The 16,894-nt window shown below is 46.7% G+C and overlaps 1 protein-coding gene across 6 annotated transcripts in view; it reads left to right on the top strand.

The window, feature by feature from the left end:
- The window catches only part of KCTD20 (potassium channel tetramerization domain containing 20), a 30,081-nt gene extending 13,473 nt beyond the window's left edge, over positions 1-16,608 (top strand). For 4 of the 6 annotated variants that reach the window (XM_041460452.1, XM_041460454.1, XM_041460457.1 and 1 more), the window contains exons 2-8: positions 7,531-7,727; positions 8,375-8,654; positions 9,667-9,769; positions 10,283-10,403; positions 11,351-11,548; positions 12,003-12,113; positions 13,479-16,608. In XM_041460452.1, coding sequence (XP_041316386.1) covers positions 7,531-7,727; positions 8,375-8,654; positions 9,667-9,769; positions 10,283-10,403; positions 11,351-11,548; positions 12,003-12,113; positions 13,479-13,771 — 1,303 coding nt within the window. In that variant the 3' untranslated portion in view covers positions 13,772-16,608. Of the gene's footprint in view, positions 1-6,221; positions 6,257-7,530; positions 7,728-8,374; positions 8,655-9,666; positions 9,770-10,282; positions 10,404-11,350; positions 11,549-12,002; positions 12,114-13,478 lie in introns of those variants that run through there. The other 2 variants (XM_041460453.1, XM_041460455.1) reach the window with 2 other exon arrangements.
- Positions 16,609-16,894: the final 286 nt, after the last annotated feature.

The following is a 16,894-nucleotide window of genomic DNA, read 5'->3' on the forward strand; positions in this document are numbered from 1 at the left end:
AAGTGCTGATTTCCCTGGTTGGGAGAGACCTGAGGAGCCAGGCTGGGAGAGCTGGGGATGTCCAGCCTGGACAGGAGAAGGCCCCAGGGTGACCTTAGACCCCCTTCCAGTGCCTAAAGGGACCAAGAGAGCTGGAGAGGGGCTTGGGACACGAGCCTGGAGTGACAGGACACAGGGAATGGCTTCCCACTGTCAGAGAGCAGGGATAGATGGGATATTGGGAAGGAATTGTTCCCTGGGAGGGTGGACAGGCCCTGGCACAGGGTACCCACAGCAGCTGGGGCTGCCCCTGGATCCCTGGGAGTGTCCAAGGCCAGGCTGGACGGGGCTGGGAGCAGCCTGGGACAGTGGAAGGTCCCTGCCTGTGGCACTGGTGGGGTTTAAAGATCTTCTTAGTTACAGAATGAGCCATCAGATCTGGTATAATTTTTTGATAGAGGAGAACGTTTCATGTTTTGCCTTTCTTTCTGCTGGATGAGTTCCTGTCACTCTGCACAGCCCTCTGGAATGCCTCCCTGCCACTGGGAAGTTTTATTGCAGGTGGACTGGGCTGACAGGCAGAATCATTTGATTTTTCTCTTTCTCTGGGAAAGTCTTCATCTGATGATCAGAAGCAAATAGTTATTTTGAAAATTAGAAGTTGGATTGCTGCCTACTTGCCAATATTAGAATTTTTCAGATCAAGTTTGATGGCTGCTTTTTTACTTACCCAGTGTTACCCAGCCCAGGGGAGTTCCATTATCTCTGTACTGCATTCCCTGCTATGGTTTATACCTTACAGTGATTCCCCTAATCCTTAGGTACAGGAAACACTCCTTATTTATCTTAAACCCATGAGAGTGCCCTTTTCTCTCCAAAGTAGAAAGCCAATCATTGCTAATTTGTTTCTCTGCTTTTAGGTTTGAAGAAACTTTTGGAATATTCTAAAGAGATCTTTTAAGAATTTATGCTGGTTTTATCTGATATAAAGTTAGTTTTCTTCCTAGTAGCTTATAGGGGGCTGTGGTTTGGATTTTTGCTGGAAAAAAGAGGTTGATAACACAGGGGTGTTTTAGTTATTGCTGAGCAGGGCTCTCACAGAACCAAGGCCTTTTTTGCTCTCCACCCACCAGAGGGGTGGGGGTGCAGAGGAGCTGGGGGGCACAGCCAGGCCAGCAGACCCAGGGATGGATATTCCACTCCTCATGGCATCGTGCTCAGCATACAGAACTGGGGGAAGAAGGAGCAGGGGGGGATGTTAGGAGTGGTAGTGGTTTTCTTCCCAGGTGATGGAGCCCTGCTCTCCTGGGCATGGCTGAACACCTTCCTGCCCATGGAAAGCAGGGACTAAATTCCTTTTTTGCTTTGCTTGCATGCACAGCTTTTATAGAGTCATAGAATGCCAGACTAGCTTGGGATAGAAGGAACCTTAAAATTCATCATATTCCACCCCCTGCCATGGCAGGGTCACCTTCCACTGTCCCAAGTGCTCCAAGCCCTGTCCAGCCTGGCCTTGGACACTCCCAGGGATCCAGGGGCAGCCACAGCTGCTCTGAGCACCCTGTGCCAGGGCCTGCCCACCCTCCCAGGAAAGAATTCCTTGCCAATATCCCATCTATCCCTACCCTCTGACACTGGGAAGCCATTCCCTGTGTCCTGTCCCTCCAGGTCATTACGAGCAATTCCTCTCTGGCTTCCTTGGAGTCCCTTCAGATCCTGGAAGGTGCTGTGAGGTCTCCACACAACCTTCTCTTTTCCTTTACCTATTAAAATGTCTGGCCCTTAACCCACGAGTTACTCTTCCATTTCTCTCCCCATCCCACCAGGGAGCAGTGAGCACGTGGCTGTTGGGGGCTCAGTTGCCATCTGGGGTTAAACCAGGACACAAATTAAAGTCAGGCTTTAGCCAGTGTGGAAAGACGTGCAGTTCCATTAGAAATCCATCTTGTTCTCAGAGCGGGGCTGTGGAATTAGGTCAGGCACACCCTGTGTGTGCGTGTTTCCTGCTTGCTCATATTTCTGAGAATAATTGTACATGGGAATGTTTTTGTAGACTTAAAGGAGTGTTGTCACCTTAAAAATGAGTTGTTTGGAGTTTTATTTCTGTCGTGATGGTTAGGCTGTGGTTTAGGAAGAGGGGAGGATTGTTCACCAGTTGATTCACTCATTGCTGGTGTTTCCTCACCGTTTGCAAACAAATGGTGAAGTAAAGCCACTTGTTTCTACTATTCTTACTCTCTTACACCTTCTCTCTTGCCATGCCATGTGACAGTGAGACCCTGTATGAGCTGTCAGGGCTTTACTCCTCAGTGGATTTTGGCAGCTAGGCTTTTTATGATTTTTCTTTGAAGTTTCTGTGAAGTTCTTAATACCTAAAATACTCTATAATGGCTCTTTTAAAAAATCCAGTGAGTACATCTTTATAATAAAATATTGTATTTATGCAATACAATAAATAAAAAGTAGAAACCAGCACATTTGTACTGATGCTTTTGTTTTCTCTTGCTTAATAAATGTGCTGTATCCAAATGGGATTTTTCTGCTGGCCATGTTGCAGGATTTGAGTTTCTTTTCATGGCACACATCACCTCGTTCATGGTGCTCTGTGCAAGTGAAGCCATTCAGCTCTTCCAGTAATGGGGTGAGAGCTGCATTGGGCAGTGGCTTTGGATGTGCTTTAGATCCCTTAGGGTGGGGAAGGATAATGTACTGAAGATGTCACAGCCTCTTTACATTCCAGAACACTTCCTTAGGGATTGCAAAGAACAGGGATCAGCCTCTTTATCTCTGCAAAACGTTTGCAGCATGAATTGTTTGTACCAATGGTGCATTGCAAAATTAAAGTGTTTCCATTTCGTGATTAAAAGCAACTTAAATATGACTTCCATGTTTTTCCCTCAACAAAAGACAAGGCTCTAGACAAGTTCAAGTAGAGATGATTTCAGTGGGACCACCAGCACAGGGTCTGGAGATCAGAGATGTTTGTGCAGTTGCACAGCTCATTCTTGACATTGTTGTGTTCCAGAGGAAGGAGTGGCCCACATGCTCCATGTACGGCCAGAGCCAGATGGGAATTTTGTTTTTTGATTCTGATACTGATTCAATTTTTAAAAAATTAAAATCCCAGCCTTTCTCTGGCTGGAGGAGCTCTTTCTCTGATCTTTAGTGCTGAATATGACATGGAGCTTTTGCTGCTCCTGAGTGCCCAGCTCCCACAATCCAGCTGTGAGGCTTCAGCTCCTCTGTGAACTGGTCCTTACCTGCTCCTTCAGGATCTGAGCATGCAAACAAATCACAGAGAAGTGAGGAAAGAAATCAGGGTGCCTGTTCACTGCTCCTGAGCCATCCTGTGGTACCAGCCAATTTACACTTCCCAGAGGGTGGAAACGTGCATGGAAGGAGCCCTCTAAGGAGGGTGGTAACCTGGCAGTGTTTGTCCTGCTAGCACGGAGAAACTGCTGGTGCAGGGCAGGGAGCTGAGCAGTGAACGTGCTCCGAGTCAGTAACACCTGAGTAGGCAGTGGGGCTGCTGCTCTGAGCCTGAGGATTAGGTCTCTGCCTCTGTGTCCCTGTTTTCTCTCATAAAACACTTCCCTGCAGTGCTTCCCAGGGCTCTTAGGAGCAATGAGCAGTTAATATTTGTAAAAAGCTTTGAAGCTGAATGGTGCTAATTATTATTTATAGGCATTCATTCTCACCACGGGTAGTTCTCCTTGATCCTGGGCATGAAAGGAAACCGGGACATTTGTAAGCTGGTCAGGCAGGAGTTTGGCCTTGAAGTCTTTATGTACTTGTTTCCCCACTGGGTTCTGGGTGTGTTTGTAATATATTTGTCACATTAAATGACCAGTTTGGGGATTTATTGCACACAGCCAGATGTGCCAAAAGATCTTTACTCATTTCTCTCAATTCTGCTGACACACGACATGCAGGATTTTGGCATGCCAGGAGACAGGGAAATGCCATCAGCCTGAGCTGGGTGGGATGATCAGCAGGACTGGATGTTCCGCTTCCAGGAAAGGGGAAAGTCAGATCTTATGCTTGGGAGAGCCACCACATTGCAAAGGGCAGCTGTTTTCAGCAGGTTTTGCTGGTGCTCAACTTTGTTGAAGGAAACAGAAAAGAAGGAGGAGAAAGATGTCAAACAGCTGGAACATTTTTTCCCTGACAATCCTGTTTAGCAGATTAAACAGCAGAAGGGAGGGAATGACAAAGGAAAATTGGTGTATTGTAGTTCTTGCATAACTGGCAGTAGTTCTGTAAATAATTTCTGAGCTGCTGTGGTTAAGGACTCTGCTGAAGGATGTGCAGGGTCTCTGCATTTAGTTCAGAGCTTGAGGTGATGGACAAAGATTTCAACATTTGCCCAACCCAGTTTGGTTGTTATGAAATTCTTTCTGTTGGAGTTTCGTGCTATTTGACATCACTTAAATGGGGCTTGTGAGGCAGAGCTCTGGGGAAGTTATGGAGTCTAAGTGTCCCTGAATAACTCTGCTCTTTGCCTTCATATACTCTACTTATTGATCTGATTTCCTGCCTAATTTCTCCTCTCTGCTGAGCAATGCATTAAATAATCAAGAGATTGTTCAGGCACCGCAAGGGGAGGTTTTGGCAGAGCTGCAGCAATTCAGCACTGCTGGAAGAAAGAGGCCCAAGAAGTAAATTTTATGCTTATCTTGTTTTCTTAATGGAGTTCTTGTCAGCTCACAGAGCAAATCCTGTTCCCTGGCGAGTGTGGTAGCATCAGCTTTGTCAGGGATATTGTTTCAGTGTAGGAAAGTTAGTGCTGGGGGAAAAGAGTTCCTGAGCACAACCCAGTGTGGTGTCTGTTCCTCTGAGCAGCCTGGGCTAGTGGCAGGTATCCCTTGAGATGCTTTAAGGCCCTTCCAACCCAGAGCATTCTGGGGTTCCTCCTGACAGCCAGCAGTCTCCAGAACGACTCCCTTTAAGGACTTTCCCTTAGGGCTATGATTATATATCTGCTCAACAAGGGTATTCTTTTCCCTATCTCAGAATACTTCTCCCTAAGTAAATCAAACTGCATTTTAAAAAACAGGTTTTGGCTTTCAGTGCAGTACCAAATTTTAAAGCATTTTGGTTCAGATTACAGATTGCAGAATGTTCTTAGTTAAAAGGGACCCACAAGGACCATTAAGTCCAACTCTTCAGTGAATGGCCCATGCAGGGGTTGAATGTACAACCTTGGTGTTACCAGCATCATGCTCCAGCCAACTGAGCTAATCTCAGGGTCAAACCATACAATATAATAATTCAGTGAATGTGTTTGAAATCACATTATTAGTTGTATGAATACTTTAACATTTGCGTCTTGAAAAATTCCATTTCCTCACAATAATTACAGTGCTGTGAAACAGGGAAATAGTTGACTTTTTGTTCCACTGGACATTGTCAATTCTGGAGTTGATTTAAAGGCTTTTGGAGGGGAAAGGGTAGGGGTGGGCTTTTTTTCCCTCAAGGGTGTTTTAGAGTATGTGGGTTTTCATATTTAGATTTCCCTCCACACCCCTGTGTCCCAGTGCCTGGCAGTGCTGACATCGTACTGCCCCTTTGCTGCTCTGGCACACAGGAGAAGAGGGCACAGGGTTGCTCAGGTTGTTCACATGGAGTTTGTGTTACTTTTGATCAGGTAAAAGATTTGTTCACATGTGACCACATCCATCCCACTTAAGGAAAGGTTCTTCCCCAGAGGGTGCTGAGGCTCTGACCAGGCTTCCCCAGGGAATGGGCACAGCCCCAAAGCTGCCAGAGCTCCTGGGACGGGGTGGGATTGTTGGGCTGTCTGTGCAGGGCCAGGAGCTGCAGTGATCCCTGTGGGTCCCTCCAGCTCAGGATAGTCCATGATCCTCCCTGGAGGCTGCTTGGTCACCCATTTCAGTTGTGGGTGGTCCTGCAAGCAGCAGGGAGGTGAGCTCTCATGCTGATGTTCTCCAACTCAAGATATTCCATGAGTCTATTCCCAGGTACAAGGCAGCATTCACAGGGGTTCCTGGTGGGACTGCTGAGGGGTTTCTCCAGGGTCCAGACAGCCAGGACAGGAAAGCAGCCTGAAGGTGTGGGGAGAGGGTGTTTTCCCACACTGGGTATTCTGGTGAGAGCAGAGGGCAGGGCAGTGCTCTGGGTGCTGTTTAGGTTGCTGGGACTGAGATGGCCCTTGGGGATTCCTTGTGTCACTGTGCTGCCAGACAGAGCCTTTAAGAAAAGAAATGGTTTTGTTATTGCCAAAAATCTTCCTTTGGATGACCATCACACATGATGTGTAAGCAGCAGATTTTCTAAAAATATACAGATATATAATGCCAACAACTTAGAATTGGGTTTACAGAACAAAAGGAATGAATTGTTACTCATTTTTTAAATTCTCATTAGGAATAAAATGCTTAATTCAGACTGCCAGTAACAATGAGCTTGAAACCCAGTACTGAACTGCTCATTAAGGCCTTCAGCCTCAGCAGGTGCTGGCCAGAAAACTCAGCAACTCTGACTTGGCATTTTGCAGTTTTATTAGTGCTGTGTTTTATCTGCTTTGTCTCTGCCAGGCGTCAGAGATGGCACCCGCAGGCCCTGCAGTCATCATTCAGCCAAGGGAAAGATACAGAACAATTGTTCTGCAGGGGGGAAATTGGAAAAATTCATTAATGAGGAAATTGGTGTTTTATGTTTGAGAGAGTGAAAGGAAAACACTTGAAGCCAAGAAAGGAGAGCTGGTTCTTGTCCAGAGCAAAACAAATGCCAGAGAGAATGAGGGAAAGAGACAGCAAAGAGATGTGATCTGTAAGGAGATACAAAGGAGTGAAGCGGGTCTTAAAGATAGGAGGAAGGAGTTTTACTTGGAAAAAAAGGAAGCTTCCAGCTGCATATGCTGGAAGAGCATTCCAGATGTGAGTGGCAGTGGTTAAAGCATCCTGTGTGGGGCTGCTCCTGCCATGGCTGCTCTGCACTGTCCAAGTGTTTGTTGTGGGACTGTAGGGGGTTAAATACTGGGGGGAGCCCTGTGTGACAGCATGGCATAAATCAGGAAGAAAGAAGCAAAACCAAGCGATGACTGGGAGCAGGGAACCTCTTGGTCAAACCTCAGAGTGGTTAAGAGGCAATGCCTGAGCTGTTAACTGGGAAAATGTTGTATTTCAGGCTGTAACCATGTTATAGAGCTCATTTGGCCAGGACTGAGAGTCAAGAATATAAACACTTTTAAAGGGCTGTAGAGGTCTGGAGGAGTTGCCAGGAAAGTATTTGCAGGAACACACATGTGATTTAAATACATCAGTGACTTTAGACTTAGCTTTAAAAAAGTGAAGATCTATAAATTAAATAGATTTAATAGACCCCTGATTACTTTAAAATATTTTTTCCCCTCTTCCAGGTGAGGGTAGGGGCATAACTAGCACCATAAGCCTCTGAAACACAGTTAAATACCTGAAGAAATGCCTTTTGAGCCTGGGGGACCTTGTTTGTAGTACCAGATACAGAGAGAGTTGAACTTCATTGTTGGGGAGTTTCTTCCAAAACTAACAACCTGGATTCTCTCTCCAGCTCTTCTCTTAGGAAACGCCACCAACTCCTCACAGCACGGAGGCCCAGCATGAATGGGAACTGTGCTGGGGGCACAGACTGGTTGAGGAATCTGGAGTCCAATTGTCCTGTGGAAAACAGAGCTGTAGCAGCCCATGAGTCAGAAGAAAGTTCTGTGGTGTTAGGAAGTCACAGCCCTGCAGTTCCCAGGACTGAGGGTAAGGATAATGCCCTCAACCTTGTAATCTTTGAGGGAGACTGTTTTTTGGGCTTTAAGGGGTATAATGTTTTGGAAAATGTTCCAGTATCCCAGGGCAGTTTGCACTGGGCAGTATGTGCCCTGCCTGTGCCAGGCTGCTCCAAAGGTCAGGAGTTCACAGCAGAATTCAGTATCTTGGCAAAACCATCCCACAGGAGTGCCCTGGCCAGCCTGGAGCTGGCCCTGAACAGATTCACTGCAGGCATCTGGACAGTCCTGTGTGCCCACCACGGACTGGCACTGGGCACTGCTGCCTTACACCACTCTGGTGAGGTGTGTGCTGCTGCTCAGCTTCTTGTGAGAGTCCTGCCAGCAGACTGGGTCTGTATTTCTGACCTTGGTTAATTCTTGTGCTCCTGCCCTTTTCAACTGAATCCATCTTGCTTTAACAAGGAACATTAAGCACCCTGGCTCACCAAAACATCCAGCTGCTGGTTCGGTCCAATAACAGCCTAGTTTTATGTCATATAACATCACCCTGACAGTTATGGCATCCTTAATTATTGCATGACTCAGTTTTCTCATTTCAGTAGGAAGTGTTACTATGAAATGATGTTTTTCAACAAATTCTATTTTCCCCTCACAATGTTTGTTTGTGTCCCTCAGGTTTGGATTCTGAATGCCGACACAACACTTGCCCAGTAAATCCCCAGATCTGTAGCATGCTGTCTGCTCCTGAAGAACCTCACAGCTGCCATATCCCAGATGGAAATAAGAGACAGCTGGAATATTTTAATACCCAGGAACGCCATGGATGCTGTGCATTGTCTTCAAGCAGCAGTTCCCAGACAGTAGCTCCAGAGAAAGTGACCCTGGTGGTGGATGGCACCCGCTTTGCAGTGAATCCCCAGATCTTCACTGCTCACCCTGACACCATGCTGGGAAGGTGGGTCACTTACCTCAAGACAATGTTAAATTTTTTTAATGGAATAAACATGTAATGTTTGTTTTGTGATCTCATTCGTACACGTGGTGACCTCAGCCAGAATTTGGCTGTGAGTGAGGCCCGGAAGACCTGACCAGATGGAGAGTTGGTGGTTCTCTGGATAAGTCTCCCTTTGGTCCGTGTCCATCAAAAAATGCACACTTTTAGCCAAAGGTGGTCTCCTATTCCTTCTCCCCAAGTGTTTGCCTGGTGTGTCAGCTGTGCATCTGTCTGCAGCTGATAACCTTCCTCCTGAATGGGGGATATGATAATGCTCCATCCCTTCCTTCTGCCGCCTCTTGATACTCTCCCAAAAGAGAAGTTACTCAGCTCCTACTGAGAGGTTGGAGCCTGTTGCTGCACCAAGAAATCCTCGTGTGCTGTATTGCCAGCACTTCCACCTCTCTGGCCAAAGGGTTCTGTTGGGTCACTGACCCTTGCATGGGTTATTGTGTAAAACAAGGCATCTAAAGTCATGTGGAGTTATCTGGTATAGGTCAGTGCAAAGGCTTTATTGCCAGGGGATTTTCTGCCCCGGGACTGAATGATCTGTTCCTTTGGCTTGTTCCTTGGAGTGCAGTAGCCATAGCAACAGAGACCTTCCTGAGCCAGCTCTTGTCCTTTTTTACTAAGGAAGGATTGAAGGAGGTTTAAGTTACTGTATCTGTGTCCCTGCTGGGCTTCATCACAGAATCATGGAATGGCCTCAGCTGCAAGGGACCTTGAAGCTCAGTTCATTTCACCCTCTGCCATGGGCAGGGACCTTCCACTAGCCCAGGTTACTCCAAGCCCCATCCAGCCTGGCCTTGGACACTTCCAGGGCTGGGGCAACCACCGCTTCTCTGGGCAGCCTCTGCCAGGCGCTCCTCGCCCTTACAGGACAGAATTTTTTAACCCCAGTGCACCTGTTTGTCTCTGGAATAAATGCATTTCAATGTTCTTGTGCACTTACACTGTTCCTTACCTCTTTCAGAATGTTTGGGCCAGGCAGAGAATACAATTTCACCCGGCCAAACGAGAAGGGCGAGTACGAGATCGCAGAAGGGATCAGCTCCGCCGTGTTCCGCACCGTGCTGGTAAGGGCAGCTCTGCAGGTGGGGAGAAAAGAAACAAACTATCTGTTTGTCACATGTGCACAGCTGAGTCATCTCCAGGCAGCTGCACTCCCTGGAACATTCTCGTTTTACATTTTGCATTGTGATTTCTAAAGAAAAAACATAGCTTTGGTATAAGTCCACATTTCAGATATTTGCTTGTGTTGCCTTTTACCTTTTCTGTGTCCTGCTGTTGTAATTCCTGAGCTGTATCCTGACCTTGTGGTTGCATATAAATACATACTGCTTATTATGATATTATGAAACCCTGTGCCATGGAAAAGTTTTAACTGGAGCTCATCATTTATCAGACCCTAGAGGATCTGCAAAAGGATGTAGATTCTCGAACAAGCAGGGCTGTTTTACTGTACACAGAGCTATAAATAGTTTCAGTATCTCTCCACTATTAGTAAACAAAATAAAGAAGGAATTAGGAATTACCGTAGTCCAAGATATTAATAATTTTTCTTTCCAAAAATGTCCTTTTATTCACAGGATTATTACAAAACCGGAATCATTAACTGCCCTGATGGGATTTCCATCCCAGACCTTCGAGACACATGTGATTACCTCTGCATAAACTTTGATTTCAACACAATCAAATGTCAAGATTTAAGTAAGTATGGAGAAAAATCAGCTCTTAGGAGATCATCTGCAGGACGTTGAGCACTCTGATCCTGATTCAGTGCAGTTCTTAGTCTTGAGCTTTGGTTTAAGCATGAACACATGGATTTCACTGGGGCTCAAGTTGCATTTAAACAGCTTCCTTTTGGCTGCTTCAATCCAAACTGAAGTGACCGAATCCTTCAGAACACAGAACACAGGCACTTTGCTCCAAAAGCAAATCATAAACATTTTAGTTTCTTTTTCTAACAGAGGCTGAGCAGAGCTTGCTGTTACTGCCAACAAAATGAAGGCTAAAAGCAGGATTATAACCCCTATCCAAAATGTACCAGAGAATCATGAATAATTTAAGATAAAGGCTGATGGGCAGAGCAGGAACCAAGGATACCAAATGTGTGGAGAGCAGTAGATTTCCTGGTCATGAAGGGATTTGATTGGGAGCAGCTTTTTGGTGGGCATGCTGGCAAAAAGAAGTACTTTTAACACAGGCAGGTCTGTGAAAGGCACTTTACCAAAATGGGGTGTGTGGTATCATAACACAGGCTGTGGGTGGAATTTCCTGCCCTGTTCTCTGGTGAGTGATCACAGAGAAGGCAGCAAAATATACTTTCAAGGGCAGAGGTTGTTGCCGGAAATTCAAGTTAAGTATCGTAATGAATTAATTATTCAGTCTGTTACTGTTTCACTGTATTGATTGGAGCATGGTGGGTTTTTAATGGGAATGGAATGGTTCTGCAGTGCAATTTGCATCTCATTTGAAATGCAGTCTGCACTTCTGACTTTGCCAGTTCTGGATCTGGAGGCTGTTGATGTGTCTGAACATATGTTGAGCATTTTGTCTGAAGAAGAACTCGGCTGTGCTTCCGGATGGATCTGGGAAGTGCAGAGCTGAGATATTTTAATGCTGTAGCAAAGCTGCTGTGATCTGTGTCTCCTCAGGTGCTCTGTTACACGAGCTCTCCAATGATGGGGCTCACAAGCAGTTTGACAGCTACCTGGAGGAGCTGATCCTGCCCATCATGGTGGACAGCGCGCGGAAGGGCGAGCGGGAGTGTCACATCGTCGTGCTGACCGATGAGGACACCGTGGACTGGGATGAGGATCATCCACCTCCCATGGGAGAGGAGTATTCACAAAGTAAGGGTTCTGCACTCTGTTCCACACACACCCAGCCATAAGGAAAGGACACATTCCCAAACTGGCTTCCTCCAGGAAGAGATGCTGGCACGTGGAGCCCTGATTTGTGTGCTCTGTATGAGCTGGTGCTGCTGGAGACAGGATGCCTGGCTAGTTAGAACTGTTCCCAGCACTCACTGCACTTTTCCTCCTGTTTCTGCCTCCCCCTTAGCCTTTTCCAGGCTCCTTAATGAGGCAATATTCTTTGCTTTACACTCCCATCACCACCCAGTCTATCGAGACTGTGATTTGCATCTCTGCCTCCCAAAAGGAAGTGCAATTAATCCCAGTGAGGAAAACAGACACCTGAAGTAATCCTTGGAATCCACACTTGGCTTTTGGCACAGCAGGGCATACCAGAAGCAGGGAGAAGGTTCCTGTTTGTTGATTCTAATCACCCTTTTTATTTCTCAAGTCCTTTACAGTTCCAAGCTGTACAGATTCTTCAAGTACATTGAGAACCGGGACGTGGCAAAAGCTGTGTTGAAGGAACGGGGCCTGAAGAACATTCGCATTGGCATCGAAGGTAATGTGCTGCTTCAGCAAGGGAAATCCATCACCAGGTGACTCCACAGTCAGCACAGACTGATTTCTGCTGGACTCCAGGCATTTCCTTGTTTACTCTGTGTTTTACACTTATCTTTAGGAAGCCAGTTAAAACTCGGCGTGTTTTTCCTTTACCTCTACTGTGTTCCACTGAAATTGGCCAGGGGGCTTAAAAGTTAAAGGAAAGTGAAAGGTACATAACATGTACAAGATGTACGAGAAAGACTTGTCTCCTTAGGAATGAGTAAACAGGAAACAGCAGTCAAATGCCTCCACCTGCTGATCCAAGCTTTCCCTTAGGGAGCTTAGAGAATGCTGGGCTCTGTCCTGGGAGACTTCTTTTTATAGTAGCTATGTTTGCTCACAGAATGGCTGGTGCTATGCAGCACCTGCAGGCTGACTGTACACAGTGCTGCACCCTCTTGTCAGAGAATCATGGAATGATTTAGATTGGAAAAAGCCTCTGAGGTTATTGAGTCCAACCATTAAACCAGCGCTGCTAAGCCCACCACATCCCCAGGTGCCACATCCACATGTCTTTTAAATCCCTCCGTGGATAGTGATTTCACCACTGCCCTGGACAGCCTGTGCCAGAGCTGGACAACCCTGGTGAAGAAATTTTCCATGATTTCCAATTTAAACCCCTCCAGCACAGCTTGAGGCTGTTTCCCCTCATCCTGTCCCTGTTCCCAGGCAGCAGAGCCCAACCCCTCCAGGCTACCCCCTCCTGTCAGGGAGTTGTGCAGAGCCACAAGGTCCCCCCTGAGCCTCCTTTTCTCCAGGCTGAGCCCCTTTCCCAGCTCCCTCAGCCACTCTGGGGCTCCAGACCCTTCCCCAGCTCCATTCCCTTCCCTAGACACGCTCCAGCCCCTCAGTGTCTGTCTTGTGAAGGGCCCAAAATTGAGCACAGTACTGAAGGTGCCTCAGCAGTGCCCAGCACAGGGGGACAATCATGGCCTTGTTGCCCACCTGGGCTCATGTTCAGCCTTGACTCATTTTCTCCCCACGTAAGCTCATGACATTCTCATAGTCCTTCTGATTTATCTGGCCCTTTTTCCTTCTCATCCTCACTGGCTCATCTTTTGGCACATGGGATGACCTACTCCTGGAGCTTTAAGTTGTCCTTCTTGAAGGATGCCCATCCTTCCAGGACTCCTTTTCAGGGGAAAAGAGAACAGTCTTTTGCAAGCCAGTAATGCTAAATGTGGAATCTGAGCATTTGTCTGCTGATCTGTGTGTCCCACCCTGACCCCACAGTCACTCCTACCTGGGTGTCCTGGAATCCTGTTGTCCCTTTGTGAGTCAGAGAGGTGCAGTGGAACTGAGTGGCTGTCTGTGTTTCCAGGGTATCCCACGTGCAAGGAGAAGGTGAAGAGGAGGCCCGGTGGCCGCTCCGAGGTGATCTACAACTACGTGCAGCGGCCGTTCATCCAGATGTCCTGGGAGAAGGAGGAGGGCAAGAGCCGCCACGTGGATTTCCAGTGTGTTCGGAGCAAATCCCTAACAAACCTGGTCACCGTGGGGGATGATGTTTCAGAGGACCACGAGGTTATCATGCATCACCCCCCACAAGTGGATGAACTGGACAGGCTGAACGCCCCCTTCTCCCAAATGGTTGTTAACGATCTACCGGATTAGCGTGGCTCAGGGTGGAGAATCCTGCTGGATGTGGGAGCCTCTCGTCGTAGTTTCATCCCAGGTGATGGGACACAGACTCCTGCAAGGTGCTTTATCCTCGTTCATGCTCTTACTACCTTGTCATATTTCAAGCATGTTAATAAAGAGCCACACTCCATAGTCTTAATTGTGCAATCAAAAGCAACGTCTGCTCAGACAAAAAGAAATGACTTGTTGTTTGTACTACAAAGGCTTCCGGATTGTGGGTGCTGAATATTTTATCTAAACTTCTGAAAGAAGAGCACAAGTGTGTGGAAACGTCTTGTGTGGCATGAGAGAGGAAATTCTGGGCCTGTCAAGACAAAGCTTTCCTTTACCATTAGGCAGAGCTTTGTTTTTGTTTTGAGTTACAGAGGAGTGAACATCAAAGCAGGAGAGATGATATTCTATATCAACCAGCAGAAATGTAGCACAGTGTGACAGCAAACCCTGAGCATGGAGGAATCTGTTTGCACTGCCACCTGGCTTTGGATCCAGCGTGGTGTACTGCTGCCCTAGGAAGGAGGAACCAGTTCCATAGGAAGCATATTCACAGGAATTCCCCATCTGTACTTCTCCATGAGATGGAATCATTGTTTTTAGGAATGTTTTCTGTTAAGTTCAGTAAAATTAGTAGATCATGCTGATGGAAAACTCAAAAGAGACTGTACCTGATATTTTACCAATAAAATAAATCTGTTAATAGCCAAATAGATGTAAGAAGCTCTCTAGAGGTGACTGTGCATACTGAATACTTTGAGTTGTCTTCTCCATCCCCCTGCTAAGACAAATAAAGCCAGTGGAGGAGCTCCCAGTTTACTACCTGAGTAAAGTCCTTGTTCTCATCAACCTTAGTCACAATTGCTGTAGACTCTCCAAGGAACTGCTGCTGCTTTCTTCCCAGTTTGGAACTAACTGAACCATTTTCGTCAGGCAGGTAAAAAATACCAATAGTAAACCAACCCTAAGAAGAGGAAAATGCACATACCTGGGAACAACTCTCCTTTGGTGCCCTGAGTGTGTTATCCTGATCTATGTAAGGCTCTGGGAGTTTGGGTTCAGGGCCAGCAAAGCTGTGACTGTAAGAGCAGGCACACTTCAGGCTGCTTTAGCTCAGGTGGATTGGAGTCTCACTAATCCTGCTCCTGCAGCACTGAGTTTCCCTGGGGGAGTTCCCTGTGGGAGCTGGTTTAACCCCTGATGGGCACACAGCGAGTTCTGCACTGCCCCAGCTGAGCTGAGGGCACTCACAACTGGGCTGCCTCACAAAGCCAACCCTTCTGATGCCTGTGTAAAGGCTCTGTGTACCCAAACCAGAGTTTTAAACCGTGGTGCTGGTGCAAAGAAAAGCTGAAACCATTCAAGAAGGAGAGAGACAGAGCTGGGCAGGTCAGTGCTGCTCTGGCAAAGGTGTTGAAACCTGCATTGCATGAGTGTTGTTATCTGGTCAGACTTGGCAAAACTGAGGTGCAGGTATCAGTCTGGCCCTGGAAAGTTTAATCCTTTTTTACCAGGCTGCGACATTAAGCAAATTTTTATTGTTCTCCTTCTGACTGCCAAGTGCATGGTTAATTGAGCAGTGAAGTTTGCTGCTGGTTGCTGCCAAGGTGTTTGTGGTTTTCAGTGCAAGTAACATAACAAGATCAAGCAGAAATTTTTAGTTGCAAGTAACAAATCTCTGCCAAGGCACATTTTCATTTCCATTAGTATGGATACAAGTTCCATTCTCTCAGTGTTTCTATTCTTAGCTTCTTTCCCAAGTGCAGCAGATAGATTTCTTCTAAAATGAAGTGCCTATGGGAACATTTCAGGACCTCCTAAGAGTCCCAGGTATACAGATGCCTAAATTTCTCTTGACTACTTTTGTAAACTCCTCCCTGTGTGTCGTTGGCTCAGCAGAGAGAAGTGTCCTTTGGTGCCTGCACAGAGCTGGGGCCATGTGCAGACTCTCCATTGTTGCACCAGATGAATTGCTGTTTGTGTGCTAGAGAAAGGAAGACTCATGGACCAAGAACCTCCACCAGGGGCCAGACCAAGCCCAGTCCTTGCCTTGGTGATGAGCTGTTCCTCAGGACAAACAGAAGCACTGGTGAGCCCAGCAGTGGTGGAACTTGTCCCTAGGCCCTGAGTGCCCAGCAGTGATGGCCCTCAGGCTCTGTGATTATGTTTTCCAGTGTCTGTTTATTTCAGGTTTAAGTAAATGAGTGTTGGTATTACCCAGCTGAGCTGGAACTGGAGGTTCCACACGTTCTGCTCTGAAGACTGAAGTGTGGGTGTTGTTCAGAGCTCCTCCTCAGGACTGTGTCAAGGCATCAGGTGCTGGGAATTGCACCTTTTGGGATCTGACAGCTAAAGGATCATTTCCAGCCAAAGCAAATCCCACCCTGTGTGTCCCTGAGCCCAGGGTGAGTTTGGCCTCTGGAAGGATTCAGGCAGTTTATGAAACTGCTCCAGGCCCTCTTGGGAGTTACGGGCTGTCAGTGCCTGTAGAGTTTGTGACTCCCCGTGCAGTCAACTGCACCTTCAGCATGGAATGCAACTCCCATGATTTCCATGCAGTTTTTACTACTTACCCACTGTGGTTTACTGGCTTTCCCAAGGAATTAATAATTTTGGATTTTAAATTTTGTTAGTAGAGTGAGTTCCATTGGAACACTGAATCAAATTTTAAAAGTGTTTGCTTTTCCTCCTCTCACAGTCACCTACTTCAAGTACAAGGTCAACTTTTGTCTTACTCTAGATGTACTGAAGTGCTCCTGTGCTGTGTATGAACCTCAGATGTATGGTTTCTTTTCTGTATTAAAGTATGAATTATGACACCTTTGGCTCCTTTTAAGATTGTTTTAAATGTGGAGTAGAACAAGGCAGGGCATAGAGAGCTACACGGTTTTGTTTCCTTGCTTCGTTAAGTGTGGGTTGTGATTCCAAAGTCTTAGGAGCAGTTTGGCATCAGAGCCTGATTTGCAGGGAGGTGTTCCCACCATTTGTGCTGAGAGGACTCAAAGTTTACTTCATCCCTACAGCTCATTGCAGTGGTGTTCTAAAGGCAGCTCAGACAACACTCCTTGACCCACGGACTGCAGCAGCATCTCTAACAAGCCCCAG

The sequence above is a fragment of the Pyrgilauda ruficollis genome, unplaced genomic scaffold, assembly GCF_017590135.1.
Source record: "Pyrgilauda ruficollis isolate IOZ18807 unplaced genomic scaffold, ASM1759013v1 scaffold144, whole genome shotgun sequence".
NCBI lineage: Eukaryota > Metazoa > Chordata > Aves > Passeriformes > Passeridae > Pyrgilauda > Pyrgilauda ruficollis.